Here is a 27,826-nt window from a genome sequence, read left to right as displayed (position 1 = left end):
GGGTAAAACATTAACAAAAAAACCCCTCTCCTCTGTATATATATACTCACAATGTGCATGTATGTATGTGTATTTAAATATCTTTACATGTATGTGTAATGTACACAGAGCCATTCATAAGCATGCAGTGAGTGCTCTGTGTCAGGCACTGACAAGGCATTCGGGACTCAAGACCAATTGTTAAATCTCGTGGATTTCTAGCAAGGCAGAAATCCAAAGATAGGATTAGCAATTACAAGCATAATATGGGCTATAAAGAAAACGTGTAGGTACCCTTGAGCTGCTTAACCAATGCTTCTAAGCCAGGTTTCCTTAAGCAAATTACATTCAAACAAAATGAAAAAGGAGTGGAGTGTGGCAGACAGAGGGAGCAGCAAATATGAAAGCGAATGCCCTGAAGCAGGAAAGAGAGAGCTTTGGAGGAACTGCAAGGGCCCGTGCAGCAGGTGCAAGGAAAGCTAGAGATCCAAAGTGAATCTGGAGGAGGCAGGAGCCAGATGACATAAAGCTGTTTAGCCCATAGAAATAACTTCAGCCTTCAGTTCAATAGCACTGAGCAGCTTCTAATGGGTTTTAAGCAAGAGTAGGTCACAAATGGATTTATATTTTTTAAAGATTATACAGGAAGGATAAAAAAAAAAATAATTGAAGGTAAAAGACTGCAGGTAGAGAAACCAGTTGGAGTAGCCAAGGAGGGAGATGGTGGCTTAAACTCAGGTCATGGCAATGGCAGGAGAGAAGACTGGAAGCATCTGAGAATGATTTATAGAGAACAGGACCCTGTGACTGAGCAGACAGCAAAGAGGACAGTGGCTGAGCAATGTAAAGAAAACAGACATATCAAAAACGGCTCCCAAGTTTCTGCCATGAGCAGCCATGGAGGTGGTGGGGCCAATTATGAACCAGGGAACATTACAGGAAAAGCAGGTTTATGATGTGGCAGATGATATTTGCCAAAGGTGGTCACGATAAGGTCTTTCATCTTACTTACTCTTTTTACTGCGTCACTTCGACAATCTCCCTCTGAGAAGTAAGATATGTGCTCCCTTTTCTCGAATCTGGGTGGGTTTGTGATTATGGAGTAAGTGAGGTGATGACTTCTAAAGCTAGACTGTAAAAGGCCACTGACCTGGAGCCCTGAGCTGCTTGGTAAAGTCATCCAGCAGCCATGAGGCCTCCATGCTTTGAGGACGCCTGAGTGGTCAATGGAGAGATCTCCACGGAGAGGCCCCCCCAAAGACCACAGCCCTGGCTAGGACCTCAGCCCACATCCAGTGGCACCCTGGCTCTGTGTGCATACACCATCCTAAAGGTGAACCGTCCAGCCACAGTCAAGAGAGAAGAGCCACTCCTGCCGAACCTGCTAAAACCGCCAATTCGGGTGCAGAAGTAGTACCTGCTGTTTAAGACACTGCACTTTAGGGTGGTTTGTTACACAGCAGACAACAGGCAAATTAAAGGCATTTGACTACCTAAGCAGAGACATAAGGTGTGGAGTTCAGAAGTGTTCAGCACTTGACGGTAGCTGAAGTCGCGGGAGTAGAGACAACCCAGGAAGAACTAAAATGGTCCCAGTACATAATCTAAATAAACCCTACATTTAATGGCGAGAAAGAAGAAAAGAAGCTGGCAAAGGGGCTGGTGAAGGAGAGACAGAAGGTAAATGTGAGAGTGCGGTTTATGGAGAAAGAATGTCAGCAAAACAGGAGAAACAGTATTTGTCTGTTACTGCAGAGCCTCCTAACTGGTCAGCACGCTTCCACCTTCACCTCCCCTCCAGTCTTTATCTCAGCACAGCAGCCAAGGCAAACCTATTAAAACATCAACCCAGGGGCACCTGGGAGGCTCAGTCGGTTAAGCATCCGACTTCCACTCAGGTCATGATCTCACGGTTTGTGCGTTTGAGCCCTGCATCGGACTCTGCACTGACAGCTCGGAGCCTGGGAGCCTGCTTCTGATTCTGTGTCTCCCTCTCTCTGCCCCTTCCCCACTCATACTCTGTCTCTCTCTCACAAATAAACAAACATTAAAAAAATTAAAAACAAAAAACAAAAAAACATCAACTCAATCACATCATTCCTGTGCTCAGAAACCTCCCCCAGACCCCCATTTCACCTGCAGCAAAAGGCAAAGCACCTTTAAGGGGCTCTAAGGCCCTACACTCTCCAGGCTCATCCCCTCCTACTCTCCACAGTCAGCCACACCAGCTTCCTTGTGGTTCCCTCCTTTTTAAAATAACAGCTTTATTGAGATATACTTCACATACAATTCTAATTAAAGTGTAAATTTAACTGCATTTAGCGTATTTACAGACTATGCCACCATCACCACACTTTTTTGAATACTTTCATCACCCCCAAAAGAAGCGAGGTACCCATTAGTCACCCCAACCCTCTCAGCCCTAGGCATCTTTATGGGGCTTCTTCTATGGATTTGCCCATTCTGGAGACTTCATGTAATGGAATCACGTAACACGTGGTCTCTGGTAACTAGCTTCCTGACCACCCTGGGTGGTTCCCTGCTCAGGGCTGTTTTATGCCTCCTCTCAGCGTGACCCTTCCATCCCCCATGGATCTGCATGGCTCACTCCTACCTCCTTCAGACCCTCAGTTCAGGTCTCAGGGAAGCGCCTCCCTGGGCACCCTATTTCTAACAGCAACCCCCACCCTATAACACTGCCTTTCTCCCTCTCTGCTTTACTTTCCCCATAGCACGTATCATCACACTTCTATTTGACTTATTTATCCTGTAAGTAGATCTTCTGAAGGTCGGCATTTTGTTTATTTATATACTACTGTATCTCCAGCACCTATAACAATGCCTGGTAACACAGTGGAGCTCACCAAATGTTTGCTGAAGGAACAAGTGAGCTGTGTCCAGTATTACTGAGAGGTCAACAACAAAATAGCTAACATTTTGCTAAGTGCTTACTATGTTTCAGGTATTATGCTTCACTAGAACTTGGGCCCTAAAGGAGAGAAATAGCATTCTCACATCCCATTCTTCAGTTTACTCCAACAACATGGTTTCTACTCCTCCTCTCCACCAAATCTGCCGTTGCCAAGATCACTAGTGACCTCCATGTCAAATACAGTGGAAAGTTTTCAGTAGAGTCTGGAATCAGACTTACATTAGAATCCGGGCTCTGACACTTAGGAGTTATGTGGTCTCAGCAAGAATTTTTTAAGGTTTAATTTAAAAACATTTACGATGGCATGTTTCCTTATGTTGGCATTATATAATTTCAAGTAAAAGCAAAAAAACTTACACAAAATTGTTTAAACATGACTAAGCATTTAGTCATTTCCTTGTGGAAAATGGACTGGCTTTGCATACACAACATAAAGGCAGGGCTGGGTTGAAGGAAGGCTTGTTGTTGTTGTCGTTTTTAATGGGGGAGAGATGAGCTGGTTTTAATGCTCATTTAAGAGAGAGAGAGTTAAGAGTTAAGAGAGAGAGAGGAGAGAGAGGTGAGGTGACAGATGGGGAGTGGCATCCAGAAGACAAGCAAATAGATCAGCTTTGGAAAAAGGCCACTACAGTAACATGGAAGACAGAAGAGAAGGTGTACATAAAGCGAGTTTGTATTCTGGTGCCTAGAAGCTGGGGCGGTTCCCCTCACATGGTCTGTTTCCCCAAAGTCATGAGTAAGGTTATCTGCTGAGAGTGAGGTAAGTAAAAAGGGTGAGTGGTCAGAGGCCTGTGGAAAGCGAGGGGAGTAAGAAATCCCCTGTGGAAAGCACAAGAGCAAGCTCCCTTCGGAAACAGTGAGATTGTTTTAGGCAATGTTCAGGGCCATGTTCAGGGCCAAGGTGAGCACTTGATAGATATAAATATTCCTAGGCAGGTCAGATCAGCCTTCTGGAGGTGGGTCATAATCTGCTTGGCTTAGATCAGAAGTACCCACAATAAAAGAAGGGAGTCTGTGTACTGCTTCTTGGTGCCTCTTAATGTGGAGTCTAAGTAATGTTCTATAGAACTCAGCAGAGACCATCAATTCCCTAGGACGATCACCATTACCTCTCCCATGTTCCACTCAGTCAATGTGTGCAAATGCCTGAAACAGTACCAAGGCAGGCTGAACAAGTAACTGAAAAGACCTAGAAGAGTACCACAAAACATGTGATCTTTCAGAAGCAGCTTTTGCCAGTACTTAGCACAGAGGGTAACAGGTAGACTTCAGGTCAACAGACGGCCTTGTTCCAGAGGGTCTGTCTGATATTACAGGATGACTTTTCTGTATGTGTGCTGAGGGGATATTTTCATTTGACTTCAGTAATGGTTTCTCAACTTGTCCTACGCTTGGCTGACAGGCTCTAACCAAAGAACTTAGTAACTCAACATTCTTCATCATCATCATCATCATCATCATCATCAAATACTTAAATAATATTTGAGTCCCCTTAGTGGCAGAGTCCCCTTAGTGGGAAGATAAAGGTAAATGTAAGTCTTTCCCCAAATTAGTCTGTCACAAACTAGGATGCTTTGTGTGTGTGCCTAAAGAAATACATGCTTGGGACAGTCACATTTTCAGAAAAAAAGTTTTCATTTTTAAAACATGTATCTTTAAAGTCTCAATTTGATACATATTTAAAATACTCTTAAGTTTGGGAACTAAAGAACTTCCTTTTATAAAATAAATCTATACCACAATTTTAATTTGGGGTTAAAATAGGCTACTAAAGAGACATATATAGCAAGAAACTGACACACATTTATCAACAACCACATTCTTCTCCTAAGAAAACATAAAAGCCTTTCTAAAAGCACAAAAACTAGAAGCAAACTCCAAAGAGAAGGAAGAAAGAAGGAGAATAAACCATCTAAAACCCAGCTGCAGGGCTGAGAAGAATATTTTTATGTTCTACTTGAATGTCGCCTGCTCACGTGAATACGTTCTTGTTTGTTAAAGGGCGATACAATGCCATTGTCTGATCACAAAGCTTGTTGCTAACAAATTCAACAGCAGCTTGTTGCTTAGAAAATTCTGTTTATTTTTGCCTCAGAAAACTAATGCCACGTTCAGGGCTAAATGACTAACATGGACCTCATGCAGCCCATGTGTCTGTTGCACAAAAATCCTTGTAAATCCGCGATGCAGATGAATATGCTTTGTGACCTGAAAACCCATTCAGCCCGGAAATATACAGGCCAAGAAAAGTATAGGCAAGTGGGTTCGCGACAATACGCTGTGGCCCCGCTCAAATCAGATTCATGTAGCTGCTTCTCTGTAGAGCGTTAGCTGCATGCTGTGCATCGTTACAAATCGGTTAATCACACAACTGTTTGATCTAGCTTAAAAAAGAAAGCCAGGGAGATAAACAGTGACGGGTGAAACAATGGTTGGTAGCGGCTCTTTTAAACTGGTGCCAAGATGGATATACAAGTGACAGAGTATTCTAAAGCAATTAGTTATGAATATTTACTGTTCTTCCTTCTGGAAAGTCCAGATTTTAGTGAAGTCAGAACAAAAGAAAACGGGTTCACTGGGTTCCTTTGCTCAAAGAGAATTTGGCTTAGACATTAGGTGAACAATTCTGGCTACAGAGACATTACAGTAGACCTATGGACAACAGCGTAGCATTGCTTTTTGCTTTAAACCTTCTGCCCATGATATAGTTCTTCCTTAAGCAAGTGAGAGTGTCTTACAGTAAAATACAAACACCAGGGAGAACTATTAAGCACTATTCCTAAGGAGGCAAAGGAGAGAGTGCAGTCATTTACAGTGCAAACTAACGACTCCAGAAATAGCACAAGCATAAATGGATTAAAATGGCACCATTTTATTTTTTCAGGTACTAGACAATGTCGGGAGCAGAGTATTGTTTCTCCTGTCCCGGCACGCTACCAAATCCCAAGGCATCTCCTAACAGCAGCACTCTCAGCAGGTTGATTGGGGGATTCAGGGGATAACAGAGCAGGGTTTCTCATCCTGGACACGAGAGACATTTGGGGCTGGGTAAATTTGTCTTGTGGGGGCTGTCCTGTGTAGAGCAGCATTCTTGGCCTCTACCACTAGATGCCAGTAGCATCCCTTCCCCCAGACGGGACAACCAGTAAGGTCGCTGGACATGACCAAATGCCCTAGGCACCCTGGGGGACAAAACTGTGCCTTGCACCTGCACCCTACAGAGAAGTACTAATATAGAGGTATAAAGTCTGTGACAGTAAAGTAGACAAGGCTGCACACTCACCCCTTCCCCTGACTCCCCAGCATGCGGTTCTCCTCCCCAGGATGAACAGGCCTCCTCATGCCCCCCCAGGCCCTCAACGTAAAGAATTAAGGGAGCTCCTCACTGGAAAATGTTGGGCCTCTATTCCTCAACTTGTGTCCACAGATGAACAATCCTTTGAGTCTCCACTGTACATGTAAATACAAGTTTTCTTTTTTAAGTTTGTTTTTGAGAGAGAGAGAGAGAGAGAGAAAACAACCAGGGGAGGGGCAGAGAGAAAGGGAGACACAGAATGCGAAGCAGGCCCCAGGCTCTGAGCCCAACTCAGGGCTCAAACTCACAAACCCTGAGATCATGACGTGAGCCAAAGTCAATCACTTAACCAACTGAGCCACCCAGGTGCCCTTAAATGCAAGGGTTTTTTCTTTCTGTCTTTTTTTTTTTTTTTAATGTTTATTTATTTGGGGGGAGGGGCAGAGAGAGAGGGAAACACAGAATCCTAAGCAGGCTCCAGGCTCTGAGCTGTCAGCACACAGCCTGACACAGGGCTCCAACTCACGAACCGTGAGATCATGACCTGAGCCAAAGTCAGACACTTAACTGACTGAGCCACCCCAGCACCCTGTAAATACAAGTTTTAAGAAACTCCCTTGAGAGGTGGGTTCAAGAAACAGGTATGTATTTACCTAGGGACTGGTCAAGTTTCAAAATGAAAAATGGTGCTTGATTTCTTAACACGAAACTGACACCAGTTCTCAGCAGTTACTAATCATCACAAACTTCTTCAAAATTATCTGAAAACCACCTCAAAAGCTGCCCAAGAACAAACGAACAACCAATCAATACATATATATATACACATATTTATCTTACTTTTCAACTTGAGGCCAGTATGTTCTTTTTCAAAAAGAACAAATGGGATTTTCTTATCATACCAAACACCCGGATTTCATAGTCTGAAGTGTCACTCCACTTTAGTAGGAAGAGTACTTGAGGAGTAAGCAGAAATCATAGCAGGAGCTGATGGCGGAACCACTCACGTTATCATGGGAGAAGACTACAGAGATCTTGTAGTTTGACCTTGCCCAGCCTGGTCAGACATGCTTACAGCACACTTTCTACTTCCTCCCTTTAAATGTCTCAAGTACTGAAACTTGTAGTACTTCCTTTGGCTTAAGGTCCTCCAACATGCTTGCGATACGTTTTTAAAGTAATAGTGTCATATCAACTATATCCACACAATAAATTACCAGGAGAGTCCTGCTCCCAAATTGGAGCCATGAGTTGAACAGGTACAAGACACATACTTAGAACACAGATCTGGCCCAATAATTTGTAAGCTTCTACCAGGACTTTCATAACATCTACCTTTGAGAATAAGCAGCACGGTGGGAAGAGACCAGGAGTAAAAATTAGGAGACCCGAGTTGAAGTTCCAAATCTGTGTGTGACTAACTAGTTCTAGTTACACAGGGTATGTTGCTTACTATCGCTGAGCCTGAACTTCATTTGTGTAAATGTGGGTGTTAGAATATGCGATGATTAAAGTTTTCTTGGGGTACGGAGGTGGAAGGACTCCTACAGTGTTGGGAGACTACAGAGAGGGTAGTGGGCGTGCCCTGAGCCCTTCACCCTTTGAGGCCGAGAACGGGTGGGGGCCAGGGGGCTTGGCAGGATGCTGGCCAAGGGATAGCAGGCGCTAGAGGCTGCGGTACTCACAGCAGGAGGGCCGCTGTGGCAATGGGCTGGGGCATCTTCTAAGGTCAGGCGATTCAGAAATCAGGAGCCATTTGTATCAGATTACAGCAATGCTCAAAAATCAGATCACATCAAAGCACAAGAAAGGACCCTGAGAAGTCCATTAGAGTCTACAAATTAGCTACCCTCTTTCAGGCAGAGACACCTTTAAATACCAAATCAGACAAAGAAGGTACATATTATCTTTTAAAATAATTCCTAATGGAAACCATTATGGTTCTTATCAGCAATTCTGTGTCCATATACACATGTAATATGTTCTGAAGTTCTACAGTTCTGCTTGATATATTCGATTTTGAAACTGTTTACTTATACCCTAAAGAAGATGAACAACTTGACCAAAGCCTCCCCATCTATACTATGAGCATCACTCCCAAGGGTGTACTATTTGTATTTAGCAGTTTCTAGCAGACTCAAATCAACATCACATCCTTTGTTGTAGTCAACTGAGGAATTATCACTCTTGCATCACCTTAACTATTCTTAATAACATTCCAGATTCAGAACAGAAAAGAAGGCTTTAAGAAGGGAGCTGAAATACTGGACTTATTCCCACCAAACTGTAGGGAAAGTTTAGCCCGTGTCCCCATATTACTTAGAATTCCTATACTTGACCAGTGTCTTAGTTCATTCAGGCACCTATAACAAACACCACAGACTAGGTGGCTATCAACAACAGAAATTTCTTCTCATACCCCTGGAGACTGGTAATTCAAGATGAGGGTACTGGTATGGCCAGGTCCTGGTGAAAGCCCTCTTCCAGGGTGTAGATGACCATGTTTTTGCCATTTCTTTACATGGTAGAAGTTACAGATCTTAGGGCACCTGGCTGGCTCAGTTGGTTAAGCATCCAACTCTTGATTTTTTTTTTTTTTTTTTGGGCTCAGGTCATGATCTCACAGTTTGTGAGATCGAGCCCCACGTCAGAAACTTTGGGGTAGGGTCCAGGAATCTGCATTGTAACAAGCCCTCCAGGTAACTGTGACGCACACTATAGTTTGAGAACCACTGCTCCACAGGATTAAGTCTAAACTTCTTAGGATAGCTTACAAGCATCTTTAGTATTGGCTCCTGTCTTCCTATCAAGCCTTGTCTCTTCATTACATGTCAAGCACCAGCACAGTATCTCCCTTGACATGGCTTATACACAGGAGGCCATTCCACAACTGTCTTCTTTGTGGACATGTGGTACCATCTACCCACATCCACCTGACAAGCCCAGGAAATGAGAGGCACTCAATTGTTCCAACTCAACTCTGCTACTCTAAAGAAAAAGTCTTTCTGGACCACCTGTTCCAGGTAGAGTGGACTGTTCTGCGCATCTGTGCCACGACTAAACCCTGAACATGCAACGCTCACTGCATTTATCGAATGGTACTCTAAGTTTGTATGTGTGTCTACCTGTCTCCTTGTTAGACTAGGATCTCCTTGAGGTCAGAGACAGTTTTTTTCATTGCACAGCTGTACCTAACACATAATGGCATTCAAAACACAGTTTGTTGAATGACTCAAGACCTACCTCTGGTGATTAAGACTTCCTTCAGAGTATATCCTTCTCTACTGATAAAAACTCAGGAGTTGTCTCACCTACCCAGAATCAGGGGAAGTGGGGTTGTGATCAGAGAAGAGAAATTCAAGATAAAATATAAAGATAAGTAGGAGCTACCTAGACAGAGTGAGATTGAAAGTAGGGTAGCATTCCAAGAAGAATCAGCAAAACAGGCAAAGAATATGAGGCAGGATGAATCACGGTGAGTTGAGGAAATAGAAACATTAGTGTGGCTCGACTACAACAAGAGGGAGTAGAACAGCAAGACATAAGGCTGAAGACAGTAACAGGGACCAGAGCAAGCAGGACCTTGTAGATTTCACGTCTAAGAACAATGAAAAGACAATGAAGGGTTTTAAGCATGGAGGTGACATGAGGATATCTGCATGTTTTTTTAATCATATGACGTCAGTATGAAAAATATATCAAATAGGGGCAGGCGTAGATATAAGGAGACCAATTAAGCTATTACCATAGCTCAAGAGAGACTAGTGGTGGAAGATGGTGGTTTAGAGAAAGAGAACAAAGTTGAGATATATTGTGAAGGTCAAATTTTGTGATGATAATGGACTAGTCATTGTATACGATGAAGAAGGAATGAACAAAGATGACTTCTAGGTTTATGACATATGAATGGGTGATGATATCATTCACTGAGACCAAGAAACTAAGAGGATGACCAGTTATGTGGTACTTTGATTTGCACATTTTTAAAAAAAAAATTTTAATGTTTATTTTTTTGAGACAGAGAGTGTGAGTGGGTAAGGGGCAGAGAGAGGAAGACACAGAATCTGAAGCAGGCTCCAGGCTCTGAGCTGCCAGCACAGAGCCCGATGTGGGGCTCAAACCCATGAACTGTGAGATCATGACCTCAGCAAAGTTGGGTGCTTAACTGACTGAGCCACCCAGGCACCCCTGATTTGCATTTTCATTTGGAAATGCCTTTAAGATACTCAAATAAAAATACTGAGTAAGCAGTAGTAAGTAGAGCAGAGAGGTTCTGTAGATGGAAATTTGGAGATTTATCAGCATATAGATAAAGGAAAAGAGAAGACCGGCCTGGGAATGGGTATAGGCAGTGCTACCCAGCAGAACTTCTGTGGTGATGGGGGCACCTGGGTGGCTCAGTTGGTTAAGTATCCAACTCTTGATTTTAGCTCAGGTCATGATCTTGATTTGTAAGTTCGAGCCCCACATCGGGCTCCACACTAACACTGCACAGCCTGCTTGCACGCTCTCTCTCTTTCAAAATAAATAATAAACTCAAAAAAAAAAAAAAAAAAGAACTTGTGTGGTGATGGAAATGTTCGTTCTGTACTATCCAATATGGTAGCCACAGATGGTTACTGAACACTTGCTTTTTTTTTTTTTTTTTTAATTTACATCCAAGTTAGTTAGCATATAGTGCAACAATGACTTCAGGGGTTACTGAACACTTGAAATGTGGCTTGCATGACTGAAGAACTGGGTTTTAAATCTGGATTTACCTTTAATTTAAACTTGAATAACCATATATGGCTAATAGCTCTTATATTGGACCACACAGGTATAAAATAATGAGAGGGTTAGAAACAAACACTGAGGAACTCCAACAATGTCAAATGCACCAAACGGTCAAAGAAAATGAAGACTGAAAAAAAGTTCACTGAAGTTAGCTAGCTGAACTCAGCTAAACTTCCCAAATTCCATGACCAACAAGCAGTTGAGGTTATTAGTGGGTAAGATTTAGGCTTTAGTAAATCAATACATTTGGCCAGGATCAATGATAAAATAAGGTCAGAGGTAAGAAAATTTTGTGAGTAAACTAAACCTTCTGAGACTAATTGTTTCAAATTGTTCCATATCTGTAAGTTTTCTCTAAGACCCTTTTCCCTGATTATACCTAATATAATTTTCGTATCCACAAGACAAGGAGATGAGTTCCATAATATAATTTTTTTTTTATTTCTAGGACTTATTTTCCCTAGAATCGTATCAGCAATTAAACTGCTGAAGCACTGTTAAGATGTTAAAAATTATTTGATACCTTACTTCTTGAAAATATAAAAATCTCCCCCCAAAAGAGCCATCAAATATCAAATTAAAATTTCTACCTCATTAAGGAGAGTAATTTGCTCCTCGTTTATGATACACTAATCTACAGTGAATCTGAAACACATGCAGAAGTTTATGTGGATTGGCTGGAGCTTGCTGAAGCCTCAAAAGCCTTATTTTGAACCTTCCTGAATATACAAAGCAAAGCGGTCCCCAGGCCTTCCTCTGTCATCCTGAGTTAGCTGATTGGCTCCTTAAGGTTTCAGAGGGCACATAATCAGGTAATTTCTCCCAACCTGTTATACAGCAATTTTTTCCTTAAATCTTCAAAGTATTTTTGCAATTGCAAAACATTTCTTAATTGTCAATGATTGTGACTGAAAAAGACTTGCCAGAAATAGCTTTATATGGAACAACAAAACTACATTTATAGTACATATATATATAGTATATATATAGTGATATATATATGTATACATTCATAAATACATAAATGCATATATACATTCATAAATAAAGTTCCCATCTCTAAGTTGAATCCTAAGTATTCTTAGGATCTTCTATCTGTGCATTTTTTTTTTTAAATTCTTCACTTTCCCACCCACAAAAGTAACGTGGCAAGAAGGAGAAACGGCATTGGGAATGAAAGTGCTTACAACTGCACACACAACCTGGTGGCACTGCTACATGGTCGCTGTGAGATATAAAATGAGCACAGGCTGATTTTCCAAATTTAAGAAAACAGTGTAGACAGGTGGGGCTTAAGTCAAAAGCTTCACATAAAGACTGAGGTTTTCCCCTGATTCTTTGTCTGAGAGTATTTTTACTAGATCACACTATCCCTAAAATGCAAAGATCTCTAAAAATGACTCAATTATGTTTTGGGGAGACTTCTAACGCTAAAACTTTAACTTTCCTTAACGATTTTTACAGGGAAGAAAATAAACACACAAATTTATTTGAAATACATTAAAGATCAAGTTGAGGAATGATATCATTACTATCTGGAACCAGTCTTTAAAGTAACCTTTTATCTGCCAGCCACATATCAAAACTCCAGATCTTACAGACAAAAAAGAACTACTTCTGGGGCACCTGGGTGGCTCAGTTAAGCATCCAACTTTGGTTCAGATCATGAACTCGCAGTTTGTGAGTTCAGGCCCCATGTCAGGTTCTGTGCTGACAGCTCAGAGCCTGGAGCCTGCTTCGCTTTCTGTGTCTCCCTCTCTCTCTGCCCCTCCCTAGCTCACGCTGTCTCCCTTTCTCTCTCAAAAAAAAAAAAAAAAAAAAAAAAACCCAAACATTAAAAAAATTTAAAAACCTACTTCCTATAAGACTCAATATGTTACTGATTAAAGAAAAAGTAAGGACAATGGGGATGCTAAATTTGATCTTCCTTTTTCATTAAAAAAAAAAAAGTGCACTTAAATTACAGCAACCTAATTCTTTAAAATGGAAGCCACCTACATAATGAATTTAAACAGTGAGACAGCAGATGTTATTATGAATTCGGAGAAGTCACTTCAGACTGGTATACGCTATTCTCCTCCAATAACGGAGAACACCGCATCGGCTCTGCAAGGATACTTGACTTGGAGACAGGATAAAAGGAGACTATTAACTATCACCTCTATACTGGTAACATGCAAATATGTTTCTGCAGGGCTGCGCTCTTTCTCCACAGTGTGAATCCCAGCTTACAAATGCCGAACAGGTACTTTTCTATCCTGCTATCCCTGCAAATCCAAAACACCCGAGACCAGTCCCTCATACACATTCCCTGACTCTTTCGGTGTCTTCACTGAGAAACCCTGTATGATCGTCGAGAGCACCCAACCTCAAGACTGAAAGAAAGGAGTCCTAGAGACATAAAAGGACACGTCCGGGTTTCATTAGGAAGCTACCAAGAGAAGCTCACTTGAACAAGCTCTCCTAACTGCTGCCCTCGTCCTGTCCTCTACCCTAAACTTCACCTCACCAACCTGAAGCAAAGGGACAGAAGCAGGTGCAGACTACAAGTTAGGGTCTTTAACTTCTCCAGATAACCATTTCCTCATGTGAAAAGTCAGCAGGCTGTACCAGCACAATAACGTCCCATCATCTGATTCTTTCTCGTATCCAACCAGTCACCAAGCAGGCTATTTTCCTTCCATAGTCTTCCTTATCAATCCCTTCCTTGCACTACCATTATCCAGGTCCTAGACTGGAATACTTCATTCCCAGACATTGCCTCACCCTGCTCGTCGGAATACTCCAAAAATACTTCTGAAAGATTTTATAACTAATCGGCTTTCATTTTTCTATTTCCAGCTATATGTGACTGTGCACTATATGGTTCCTCTAACCTTGTCAGAGCTACGATGACCAGTGACACTACACTGACATGCTTTATTATAAAAATAGGAACATAAATAGACTTGAATCATTAACCATGTCATCAACCATAACCTGAATATAATTAGGGAGAACATTTTTATTTATTTTATCAACACTGAATTTTTATATGATTTTTTAAATCTATTAACTCAAATAACTTATCAAAATATTCAACACCTTTTTCAGTGGAATTATTCAATAAAAATACAATGTAAATATTCTATCAAAACCTTCTAGTGATATACAGACTAAAGTGGAAAGTTGATTATAAAAATCTTTGTGTTGGTCACAGTCACTTCCTCACATTTACACGCTTCCTGTGGCTCCATAAAGTGTCTGCGTTTGCTTTGTGAAGCAAAACCAAAGTTGCCTCTCTCCACAAAGTTCTCCGGCACACATTCTGTCCTCTGGAGCCCAACATGAAATGAAGGCTCCTGGCATGGAGATGGCTTGTCCCAAATTCTAAGCCTAAGGGTTGTTTCAAGCTAGTTGTGCATATACAAGAAGCAGAGTCCTAGACTTTGAGAGAGGAAGAGATTCTCTGGCTTACAGCCAAACCAAACAAACCACAACTATCCAATGAGAATTTTGAATAAATTTAAAACCAGTGACAATATCACTGCTAATCAGTGACCTCAGAGAGGTAAACCAGTCTCCGGGGTTTTCTGTCCCAAGGGAAAACAGCTCCACGGCCCCAAGTGAGCTCAGCTTGCTTGCCTTCTCCCCAGTGCTTGAATAGAAGGAGACATTTCTGAGAGCAAGACAGTTCTGAGGGCAGCTTAGATGGAAAATGAGGCATGAAAGGAAGAAGTGTCGTGGAGAATGGCTAGTAACATAACTGTATGGGCTTCTCTGTGTTCCCGCTCCCACCCTCAGATTCATGAATACTAACCCCCAGTACCTCAGAGTGACCATATTTGGAGATAGGGTCTTTACAGTGGTGATTAAGTTAAAATGGGGCCATTAGGGTGGGCCTTCATCCAATACGAGTAGTGTCCTTGCAAGAACAGGAAATTTAGACAAAGACCTGAGCCGAGGGAAGACGATATGAAGGCACAGAGAGAAGATGGCCAACTACAAGCCAAGAGGAGAGGCTAAAACAGACCCCTCCCTCACAGTCCTCAGAAGGGACCACCCTGTCAACACCTTGGACACTTTGACCTCGGACTTCCAGGCTCCAGAACAGTGTGAAAATAAAGTTCTGTTGTCAAAGCCATGCAGTCTGTGCTACTTTGCAATGGCCCTAGTAAACTAATACAACACCACAGAATAAGGAAGGGATCTCGCTGACTAGACTCACGTATCAACGAGGAACACTGAGGAAAGATAACGGTGGCAACTAGAATTCCCTCTCTACTATCCTCTTAAAAATAACTGTCTGAAATGAAGCATCTTCTCTGCAGGAACAGTAAGAAAAAAGGAGAGGAACAGAGCCCACAGCCTCGCGGGGATCAATCAGATCACACCTCCTTTGCTCAAAAAAAGACTTCCTTCCTCTTGCCGACTAAAAGCCAAAGTCCCAGCAGTACCAGTAAGGTCCTTCGGAATGGGGTCCAGTGCCACCTCTCCCATCTCGTGTCTGGCTTCTCTCCCCCAATTCACCCCTTTCCAGCCACACAGGTGACTCAAGCAAGCCCCACGTGCTTCTGCCTCAGAGTTTTGCTTCTGTCCTTCCCCAGATACCCTCAGGCCCCCAGGTCTTTGCTCCCAGGTCACCAAGTGGGGGGAGGTCTTCCCAGATGACCCATCTGAATGCAAATCTACCTCCCCCTCCAGCTGAGCCAGACCTCCCTGCCACACACCCCCTCTCACAGCTTTTTCTCCAAGGCACACACCACATCTAAAATACTGCTTACTTGGGTGCCTGGGTTGACTCAGTCAGCTAAGCATCCGACACTTGATTTCTGCTCAGGTCATGATCTCCCGATTCATGAGATCAAGCCCCACATTGGGCTCTGTACTAACAGTGGGGAGCCTGCTTAAGATGCTCTCTCCCTCTCTCTCTCCCCTACTAGCTTGCATATTCACTGTCTCTCCCTCTTAAACAAATAAACTTTAAAAATAAAATGCTGCTTATTTGATTTGCTCATTTTCTGATTGCCTCCCAGCTTCATTTAAGAGCTTAATGCAGAGATTTTGTTTTTCCCCACTACCGTATCATCATCACCCAGTTGTGTTCAGTAACATTTTTTGAATGAACAAATTTGTACAATCTTCCTTGCTGGGCAGAGAGATTAAGAATCTGTGCCTCTTCCTAGTCTGTCCCTTCATCTCGTTTTTACCTAGCTCCTATCTCGGCCAGTGACTCACACACAAGGAAAAGTCCCCAGGCCAAGCTCCCTGTTGCCTCTGTAGGCACACGTTGTAAGACTCTGGCCCAACTCTTCCTTCAACACTCTGCTTCCTGATGGGACTCGAGCGGGCCTGGAGATTTTCATGGCAAGGCTAGCCTAACAAGGCGTTTGCTGCCTCTTAGCTATGGATCAAGACTTGCACTCTAGATAGTGACAGGTCTCTGAGAGGAGGATATCTATGAGGGGGGATATGCTAGCCCCAGGCCAAGGAGAAGGGAGTTGAAAGCCAGCTTCACACCTTAATTATTCCTATCATGCCTAGGTAAAAATCTCTTCATTTGAAGGGAAACAAATGGGAAAAACATAGAACTTTTTTTTTCTTTTTAAACCCAGGAGGAGGAAAGAATACACGAATACAAGTTAAGATACAAACCTTAACTAAAGAAAAAGGTTAAGGAAATTACAAAACATCAACTCACTGGAGTCATTTAAATAACTATTAAGATTACGTTTCAAATTAGAAATATTAACGAATATTTAGATTAAACTTTAATGAGAAAAAAGTCATGAAATCATGCTTACTTTCAAAACAGAACAGAAGCACTATATACCCAATGATTTCAGTCTGAAAAATTAGGACTACGGATGAAGAAAGTTTAAAGAAACACAGAAATACAAAGGTTCTTGTTAGCATGAAATTATACTTACTTTCTCTAATGCTGCTGTTATACTAATAAATTGGAAATATTTAAATGTGAGCCAGAAAAATGCTCACACTTGCTAACATTCTGACAGGAGAGAAAACTGGGGGAGTTCCAGAACCGGCAAAATGTAGAGCTGAAGAAAACAAACGGTTCTTACCCTTGTGCCTCTTCAGCTGGGGAAAGCTGCTAATTGTAGTCGCTTGGATTATTTCCACTACAATTTGATACCTGATATTTAAAAAGAGAGAAAAAGAAAAGATTGAATAGGAAGAAAATACTATTTTCAGAGATCCTTTTAGACTGTATTTTGTACTCATCAAATAAAACACAGGAGCCGTGAATCCTGCCCAGATGTGATTAAGCATTTACAACAGGCCAGGTGCTGAGACCTTCACGTAAACTCATGAACTCGCCCCCCAACTTCATTCCTGATACCGGAAGCATCACCATCTGCCTCCTCTCTGAAGACAGAAACTTTGCAACTGTACTCAACTCCTCCTTCTCTTTCACCCACCACCACTACCCACCTCTCCCTACGTGGTAACTGTAGCCTATGGACTCTACCTTCTGAACCTGACCTATCCAATAATGTGGCCCTGAGCCACAGGTGGCCAACTCATTAAAATTTTAGTTCCTCAGCTGCACAACCCCATTTGAAGCGCTCAGTAGCCAAATGCACCTCACAGACCATACTGAACAGCACAAATAGAACATTTTCATCCTTGCAGAAAGTTCTGTTGGACGGTACTATCTGACATACTTCTCAAAGCCATCCTCTCACGTCCAGTTCCACTCCCACTCCCTTAGTGATTTCCCTCTTTACTTCTCACTTAGAAGACCATTCCCGACCAACAGAATCAGAGTATCTGCTGTGGGTCCATGACATCAGTATTGTTTGAGCTCCCCAGGGAACTCTCATGCACAGAAAGAGTTAGGAACCACTGGAATAGATTATTCCACTAGGTTTCCACCAGGTTTACATATGTGTAACTGAAAACCCCTCTGAGTCAGGAAAAATAAAAGTTCACACTGTTAAGTGCTGGATTTAACCCTAGAGTTGTGGCTATTTTGAGCACACGCAGCTGGCCTTTATGAACCCAAGTTCTTAAGAGCTATACAATGGTTACCAAGTACTGCCCTAATCAAAAGCCTCTAGCCTGAGTGTTTCTTAGCCCTTGATTATATTGACTAAGAGTCTGCCCATAACAAAGCCATTTAACATTAATTCTCACTCTGAACATGAACTTTGCAGCATCCAAAGATTTAATGCCACATTTGGCTGGCTTCATACGTCCTTTGGCTCTTCAACTAAAATCCAGATGACAGACATAAATTCATCATATCATAGCTATTCATGGATTCCTCACAAATTCACATCTTTTTATTCCTTCACCTGTATGATAAAAATATCGGTGCTTGCCTTTCCCCACCTCAAAGGAGAGGCTGTTAGGAGCACTGTCAGCATGTCACCTGGAGACTGTGGCCACCACTGCTGGTTGCCAGCATTCTTTCTCTTTTTCTTCTTCACTAACCAGTTTTATCAGGGAAAGCAAGGCACCCAGCTAAAAATACTAACCTTCTCCCTAGCATTTAGGAATGGCCACTGGATACACAGCTGGCCATTGAGCAACATGGAGGTTAGAGGTGCTAATGCCCCAAGCACTTGAAAATCCACATATAACTTTTGATTCCTCAAAAACTTAACCAGTAATAGCCTACTGTGGACAAGAAGCCTTACTAATGGCATAAGCAGTTAACACATATACTGTATTATATACTGGATGGATTATATACTGGATGTATTTTTTTCTTTTTCAAAGATTTTATTTTTTTTTTCATGTTTATTTTTGAGAGAGACAGAGCGTGAGTGGGGGAGGGCAGAGAGAGGGGAGACACAGAATCTGAAGCAGGCTCCAGGCTCTGAGCTGTCAGCACAGAGCCCAATGCGGGGCTCAAACCCATGAATGGTGAGATCATGACCTGAGCTGAAGTTGGATGCTTAACCGACTGAGCCACCCAGGCGCCCCTACTGTATTCTTATAATAAAGCTAAAAAAAAAAAAAAAAAAAAGAAAGAAAACGTTAAGAAAATGCATTTACAATATTGTTCTGCATTAATCAAAACCCCGAACCGTTCAGACCAGTGTCGCTCAAGGGTCAACTGTAGCTCTAACTTACGAAATAACAGAAGTTGCTGAGTGGGGATCCAGGGAAGCTTTTGAAAGGGACAGGCTCCACAGAAAAGCCCTTTCCATCTTTCATCTTTGCCCTCCCTCCGTTTTCCTGCATTAAACAAGGACGCAGCTGGATGAAGGCACAGCAGCCATGAGGATGAAAGCCACAGGCAAAGCTGGTGACATTAAGACAGGACTTTGGATCTCCAATGACATCACCCAGCCATAACAGCCCCCAGACTACTCATCCTAGGATATCTTGTTACATGAGGAAAATCAATCCCTAACTTGTTTAAGTCACTGTAAGTCAACCTGTCTCATGGCCAAATGCCATCCCAACTGATAGAGAGCTCCCTGAAGACCCCATACGTAAAGCATGGCTAAATGCACACTCACCAATGTTTTCCAAATGGGAGCCTGGGTAGGAAATTAATGATCGATAAAGACTTCTAATGAAATTGCCTTCATTCCTCCAAATAATGTTAAAGCCCAACAATAGCTCCTTATGTGCTTTTTCCCTCAAGTTACTGAATGGATGAGGAAACAGCTTTTAAGAAGCATACGCAAACCTGGAATCATCAAAGTTTAACTCTCCCTGAGTCTTAAATTTAACCTCGGAATGAGGTTCTACAACTGGAAAGCACTGACTTTTCACTCAAGTGCAGCACATTTCCCCAAACTCATCCTCGTGCGTTGCTATCCGGGTGACCTGCAAATAGACAGTTACCCTTTCACACAGCAGTCCTAATCTCACAAACTTATCGTAAGGAAATATTTTGACAGAAACAGAAAAAAAATCATATACATGCTTATTATAGCAACTTCTACAAAGAAAAGAGATAATCCATGGGCTCAATAGGCCTATGTTGTAGCCACACGGGAATGAACAGCACCAATATGGTCCCTGCTTTCAGGAAGCTCTGGGGATGGATCACACCAAGGGGAAAAACTTCAGTCAATAGTATGAATAATTTTAAAAACCACATAAAAATAGATTTTAACGACACTCTAATTCTAAAATGCAAAATAGTATGTACATTCATGATTTCAGGTATGTAAATATGTGGTATATGAACCAGGGCTATAATCCAAAAGAGAAATAAAGGAAAATGCAGGGCAATTGGTAGTATTATGAGTCATCTTAAGACATTTTCTAAACTGCTTCTCTATCTCTATTTATTGACCTATCTACATGCCTGCCTACCTAACTCAGCCTGTCCAAACTAAACTTACCTTCGGTACACTTTCTTCACCTCTCCATTCCTGCACCAGCATCTATCCTTCCAGCCTCAAAATCTTAGCTCTCTTCCCGAACAGTAAAGATCAGTCTCAAAGCTCTACTGACTTGTCCTCTGATTCTTCAAACAAGCTCCTTTCTTATTCTTCCATTTGTCACCACCCTATCTCAGGCCTTTTCACCTGTGGGTCACTGCACAAACTAGTCTAATTGTCCTCTTGACTTCAATCCTTTCTCCCATCCAAACCATCTTGAGCACCCCCTGTTAAAACATTCCTAAAAGACCACTCATCTCCTCCCTCCCCTGCTCAACACCTCCAGTGACCTCCCTCAGTGATAACTGTACATTCCATCCTGCATTCGCTCTGCACCTTGGCACCGGCTCTCTCATCCAACCCAGCTTCTTTTCCCCCTCCATAGAAACCTAGACTCAACCAAGGCAGTTTCTTTTTTTCCTCCCCAAGTTTTTATTTAAATTCTAGTTAGCTAACACGGAGTGTAATATTAGTTTCAGGTGTAGAATTTAGGGCATCATCATTTACATGCAATACTCAGTGCTCATCACAGGTGCCCTCCTTAATCCCCATGGCCTATCCCACCACCACCCCCCACCTCTCCTCCAGTAACCATCCTTTTGTTTTCTATAGGTAAGAGTCTATTTCTTGGTTTGCCTCTCTTTTTAACCCCTATGTTCATTTGTTTCTTAAATTCCACACATAAGTGAAATTATATGGTGTTTGTCTTTCTCTCACTTATTTCACTTAGCCTAATAGTCTCTAGCTCCACACATGTCATTGAAAATGGCAAGATTTCATTCTTTTTGATGGCTGAGTAATATTCCATTGTATGTATTTGCCACATCTTCTTTATCCATCAGTCAGTGGACATTTGGGCTCTTTCCGTAATTTGGCTATTGTTAATGCCGCTAGAAACATCGGGGTGCATGTACCCCTTCAAATCTGCATTTTTGTATCCTTTGGGGAAATAACTATTAGTGCAACTGCCAGATCATAGGGTAGTCCTATTTTTAACTGTTTGAGGAACCTCCATACTGTTTCTGAGAGTGGCTGCACCAGTTTGCATTCCAACCAACAGTGTAAGAGGCTTCTCCTTTCTCTGCATCCTCACCAACACCTGTTGTTTCCTGAGTTGCTAACTTTAGCCATTCAACCAGAACCACACTGACTTTCCAGGCTTTTGCTCATGCTGTTTCCTTCTAGAAACAATCTCCTTACTTGTCCACTTAACTAGATCTTACATACAATGCCACTTCCTTCTAGTTCACATTAATATTTCTCTTCTCTGAAATACTAGATTACTTCTGCTCTATCATAGTTCCTATTTACCTACTATTTTATATTGCTATTTTAAAGAGTCACATTTCTACAGAGTGCTATGAACTTAAGAAATGGTATGTCTAGTCCTTTCAGGGCCTCACACTTCTCTGAGAAATAACACACCTGAGCCTAAAATAAAATTGCAGCTTTGTCTATAAGAAAGATATGCTACCTTTTTTCTCCCCAACTAAATAAATCATGAGCCTCTTGAAGACAGGGATTGTGTCTTGTATTCCCCAATATGACCTAGCTTGGCACTAAACACAGGACAGGCACTCAGTAAATATTAATGAATACTACGGACTGAATGTTTTGTTCCTCCAAAATCCATACGTTGTAGCCTAATCCCCCCCAACGCGATGGTATTTGGAGGCGGGGACTTTTGGAAGGTGATTAGCCCTTGTGAGTGGTGGTGCTCTCATAAAGGAGATGTGTGCCTATAATTAAAACAGACCCCAGAGAGCTCTTTCCATTTTGTGAGGTTACAATGAGAAGGCCCTCTATAAATCAGGAAGTCAGCCCTCACCAGACACCCAATATCCGGCCCCTCGATCTTGGACTTCCCAGCCTCCAGAGCTATGAGAAATGTCTGTTGTTTAAGCCACCCAGCCTGTGGTATTTTTGTTACAGCAGCCCAAACTAAGACAAGAAGCTAAATTAATATGCGTTAACATCTGTAAAACTAAACAGGTACAAATAATATTCTGAACAATCTGTTCTCTTGATATTCTTGTGATTCATGCTCTGGAACAAATGAGTCATCAATGGTACTGAAGAAATACATGCTATTTGAGTGAAGAGTTAAATTTCTTAAATGAATCCATAAAATTATGTAATACCAGCTAACATTTATAGATTCCTCTCATCAGGTACCAGGTACCTGTTTAGATATTTTATCTCATTTAATCCTCCTAATAGGTATTGTAATTATCCCCACATTAGAGAGGAAGAATTTGTTCAGGTGGATTAAGAAATCTATTCAAGGTCTCATTGTTTTTATGTACTAGAGCCAAAATTATAACCTGGGGTGCTGCCTGATTCCAAAGCTCATGTTCTTAACCATTTCCTGCTACCCTAAAATTCAGTGTGGGTTCATGTTTATTCATCTCAGTCCTTTCCAAGGATAAGAGCATGGTCAATGCCAGGTCATCTTTGCAGCCTCACTGCCTTCTATATCCCTCGTGGATACCGTTTTCCTGCCAAACCAGACCACATATAATACCCTAACATATTCGGCTCTTTCCTGACTCCCAGCCTTTGCTCTGTTTCTTCTCCCTCTTGCACACCACCTCTCTCCGTTATCTGCTGAAATCCTCTTTGTTCCAAAACAGTCAGTTCATAGCATTCCTCTCTGAAGCTCTCCAATTCCTATCCTCTACGGCATAAGCCTCCTACGCACTCTTTAGCACTTTGCACTCCACTTCCGGTCTTAATACCTTGCTTCACATTTAGCGATTTGTATCCACATGGGTCTCCTATGCCGGACTACTAACACCTTGATGGCAGGGGAATAAATCCAAGGATGCAGAACCACTTCATCTTTATATACACCAAACCCTCCTCACACATAACAGGCATTTGAAGATGGATTATTGAGGGGCGCCTGGGTGGCTCAGTCAGTTAAGCCTCCCAACTTCAGCTCAGGTCATAATCTCATGGTTCAAGAGTTCGAGCCCCGTGTCCAGCTCTGTGTTCCCTCTCTCTCTCTGCCCCCGTCCTCCTCGTGCTCAGTCTGTCTCTCAAAAATAAAGACATTTTTAAAAAATGAAGATGATTACTGAATTTGTAAAATTCACCCTCACTTGATACCAAAAGATGAAGTGGGAAATGAGTGACTTTCATTCTCAACAAAATCACACACTATATACAGTTGACCTTTGAGCAACATTTTAAGTATGTGGGTCTGCTTATAGGCAGGGTTTTCTCAAAATAGTACAGTACTACAAATGTATTTTCTTTTCCTTATATTTTCTTTTTTGCTTGTTTATTTATTTTGAAAGAGAGAGAGAACAAGCAGAGACAGAGGACAGAAGATCCAAAGCAGGCTCTGCGCGGACAGCGGAGAGCCCAATGTGGGGCTCGAACTCACAAACCATGAAATCATGATCTGAGTTGAAGTTGGACACAACCAACTGAGCCACCGAGGTGCCCCACATTTCCTTATATCATCTTAACATTTTTTCTCTAGCTTATTGTAAGAATACAATATGTGATACTCAGAACATACAACATACGTGTTGATTGAGTGTACATGCTACCAGTAAGGCTGCCAGAGTCAACAGCATATTAGTCATTCAATTTGGGGGGAGCCCAAAGTTATATGCAGATTTTTGACTGCACGGGGGGTTGTCATCCCGACCCTCTGTTTTTCAAGGGTCAATGTATATCCAAATGCTGGCCATCCCTCATGGCACAGGCTTCCTAGTCTGGAAGCCAGCTCTTCAGAGATAGTTAGCATTCACTCGGCTTTCTTCATCCTGAGGAGCACACGGCCTTGTTGGTGCCAAGTTTAGTTCAAGAATCTGGAGTACCGATATTTGTGAACATTCTCTTGATCAGAAATGCAGAGCTATAATATGTGTTTTTCCAAAACAATACTGTGAATGCCAATATTAAGAGCAAGCCACTAATAAGATTTGGCTCTTTCCCAACTATGGCAAGATCTTACTTCCAGTATCTCTTGTCCCAAAGACAAGGAAAAAGTCACATGACGACAGCTTATCCCCTGCCCAAGTTATGACCTCACTTCTCTTTAGTTTTTATGGGGGTGGGGGTGGGCGGGAGAGGCACGGGGGGGGGGGGGAGAGAGAGAGAGAGAGAGAGAGAGAGAGAGAGAGAGAGAATCACAAGCAGACTCCACACTGTCAGCGCAGAACCTGACATGAGGCTCTATCTCATCACCGTGAGATCATGACCTGAGCCAAAATCAGGAGGCGGAAGCTTGGACAACTGAACCACCCAAACATGCCACCTCTCTTTAATTTTGAACACTTAGCTACAGTAGTGAAGACTCAGAACAGGTTTTTATTCTTCAATTCTTCCCACCGTCTCAAACTGACCTGAAATGCTACAAAATTCGTCCTCCAAATAACCACCTTAGTAATATATACATTTATTGCCTTTTACTGTCAATTGCTCACAACAGCTTTGGGATTCTATTAGAATTGGTTTCTAAGTTATTTACACACACAGCCCCAAATATCAGCCTCCTCCTGTAATTTCGTTACACATACCTTACACAGATTTTTTAAAAGTTGGGGCGCCTAGGTGGCTCAGTCAGTTGAGTGTCCAATTCTTGATTTCAGCTCAGGTCATGATCCCAGGGTTGTGGGATCAAGCCTCATGTCAGGCTCTGCGCTGAGCATGCAGCCTGCTTAAGATTCCCTCTTTCTCTCCCTCTGCCCCTCTCCCCCACTGTGTTCTGTCCAAAAAAGGAGAAAAAAAACCCACATTATCTTAGAGCTGTCTTGGGCACTCACATGAGAGTCAAAGGCTGAACAAATCCTAGTCTTGGGTGTACAATATGGTAAATGGTTTAAAATAGGTTTTATACTAAAATTAGCAATGACACATTATAGATTAGAATACCATATACATAAAAATGTTTTAAAAAAAACCTAAAACCTGAAAATAATGTTTTTGGGGTTTTTTTTGAGAGAGAGAGAGAGGGTGCAAGTGAGTAAGGAGCAGAGAGAGAGAGAGAGAGAGAGAGAGAGAGAAGCAGGGCTCACCTGAAACAAGGTTCATGCTCACCCGATGCGGGACTTGAACTCACAAACCGCGAGATTATGGCCTAGAGCTAAAGTCAGATGCTTAACTGACTGAGCCACTCAGGCGCCCAAAAATAATCTTTTTCTTTTTTTTTTAATATGAAATTTATTGTCAAATCGGTTTCCATACAACACCCAGTGCTCATCCCAACAGGTGCCCTCCTCAATGTCCATCACCCACCCTCCCCCTCCCTCCCACCCCCCATCAACCCAGAGTTTATTCTGTTTTTAAGAGTCTCTTATGGTTTGGCTCCCTCCCTCTCTAACTTTTTTTTCCCCTTCCCCTCCCCCATGGACCTCTGTTAAGTTTCTCAGGATCCACATAAGAGTGAAAACATATGGTATCTGTCTTTCTCTGTATGACTTATTTCACTTAGCATAACACTCTCCAGTTCCATCCATGTCGCTACAAAAGGCCCTATTTCATTCTTTCTCACTGCCAGGCAGTTTTTCAAGTTGCCACAGGCTACTCTGTCCTAGGCTAGGGATAATGTTTTCATTGAGAGGGACTTCAGTTAAAGCATTTGAGAAGAAATAAAGGCATGGTGATTTCAGCAGCTGCGCTGAAGCTGTTTCCCAGCTTGGTGTATCAGAGTAGTTAAGCACACAAGCTCCAGCACTAGGTGGCCTGGGTTCAAATCCTGCTTCCGACACTTACCGCGTCACCCTGAAGAAATTACTTATGCTTTCTCTCAAAAGTCCTCATTTGTAGAAAGAAAAATAACAGTATTTTTCCTCATAGAAAAGAAGATTGATGAAGATTAAATGAGATAACACCTTTAAAATATTTGGGATAGTGCCTGACCCAGAGTGAGAGTTCAATAAATATTAACCCTTACTGCCACTGGTTGACTCTTTAGACACACAGTATTTAAGGAGATGAGGTATGTGAATGTTTGTAAAATACGTATAAAAAATTTTTTGAGTAGCCTTACTTTTTTCATGATTATGTGTCTCAGCCTCATCAACTTAAGGCCACCACGGGTCACTGAAGCCCAACAAAATCAGGCTTACTGACTCATTTCAATAAGCAAGAAGAACCATGGGATATCTCCCCAAACAGAGGAAAAGACGGGTTCTCTGGGATTCTGGGGGAAGCGTGGAGTGTCTATGAAATGGAAATGAAGCAGCGTGGTGACAGGTTCAAAGCAGAATGACATAAATCATCACCTTCACATAGACCCAAGGCCCCTTTTCCCTGGAGACTACAAAGTTATGATAAACATGGAATGGTTAGTCTAGTAAACCCTTATCTGCAGCTGTAAAGCTGAGTTACAAATGAGGGTGCTTCTCTGTGTCAAAGTGACTGAAACCCTCCAGGCAAGAATAGGAAGTGTCACTCTTACATATATAATTTCAAATGGTGACGTCTGAGACTTGAGAGAGCCAAGTTTCTCAGTGAGTCAGAAAGCGGGAGTCATTCAGAGAAGGTTATCATCATGACATTTTACAGCCACTGTGTATACTTGGAAAAAAATATTGCTCCCTGTGAACTCTGTACTGGCTTTAGTATCTGTTATTCCAACGTGATAAATGGCTGGGCAGATTTTACTTCCTCAGTCTGAGCCCACTTTTACTTTCTCCAAAGTAACCTGTATTCATTGAAGAAAATGAGAAAATACACAAAGCACGACATTCAACATCAATCACAATTAACATCTGGTATGTACTTATAGACTTCTATTCAAACATTTTTTCTGTTTTATAAGACTAGATTTATGCTACAAAAAGCCTTAGAGCCTTTTCATTTTATCAATTCATACTATCTTCCAAACCTATTAAATACTCTGATACGACACCATTGTCATGTGGCAACCCATCGTACGGATGTGTCCACGTTTTTTTAACCCGACACTAATTGTCAAGCATTTTAGTTACTTCAAGGTTTTCTCTATTTTAAATAAAATTACAAGAAACATTCTTAGAGAAATCTTTTCACACGTTCGTGATTATTTCCTGAAGATAAATTCTTATGATGAATAATAACTATCAAAAAGAATGCACATTTTGTGACCTGCTTTTCATATTGTAAAACTGTGTTACAGAGAGGCAAGAATTCATACTCCTACCAGCAGGACATGAAGTTGTTTGTTCTTCTACATCCCTGCCAACACCAGGTGTCAAATTTTTAATCTTCACCAATATCGCGAACAAAGAAAAATATCTCAATTTCATTTTTATGTCTTAGTGCTACTGAGGATAACAAGGTTCTGAGCTCTTTTCACTGGGTGTGTTTAACGGTATAGAGCAGGGCATGCCAGGGACTGGAGCACAAGCAGGGGACGTGTTTTCAGTCAGGACTCAGAGGAGTAAGAGGCGCTTTCCACTAATGGGGCTTTTAAACCTGCTTTCCACTTTACTAGTGTGTAGAAGGCAGCGGATTACACGGAAAGACTAGGCATGCTTCCTAACCTTCTTCCAT

General features: G+C 42.0%; 1 protein-coding gene across 3 annotated transcripts in view; it reads right to left on the bottom strand.

Annotated features, from left to right (window-relative positions):
* SNX25 (sorting nexin 25) overlaps positions 1 to 27,826 on the bottom strand; it is a 134,125-nt gene that overhangs the window by 47,256 nt on the left and 59,043 nt on the right. For all 3 annotated transcript variants that reach the window (XM_040489925.1, XM_040489923.1, XM_040489924.1), the window contains exon 6: positions 17,045 to 17,115. In XM_040489925.1, the coding sequence (XP_040345859.1) occupies positions 17,045 to 17,115 (71 nt within the window). The remainder of the gene's footprint in view (positions 1 to 17,044; positions 17,116 to 27,826) is intronic.

Source organism: Herpailurus yagouaroundi, unplaced genomic scaffold, assembly GCF_014898765.1.
Source record: "Herpailurus yagouaroundi ecotype Mexico unplaced genomic scaffold, PumYag 181, whole genome shotgun sequence".
NCBI classification, from domain to species: Eukaryota; Metazoa; Chordata; class Mammalia; order Carnivora; family Felidae; genus Herpailurus; species Herpailurus yagouaroundi.
The sequence above is the reverse complement of the archived record's forward strand: the minus strand, read 5'-3'. Positions and strand labels throughout refer to the sequence as shown.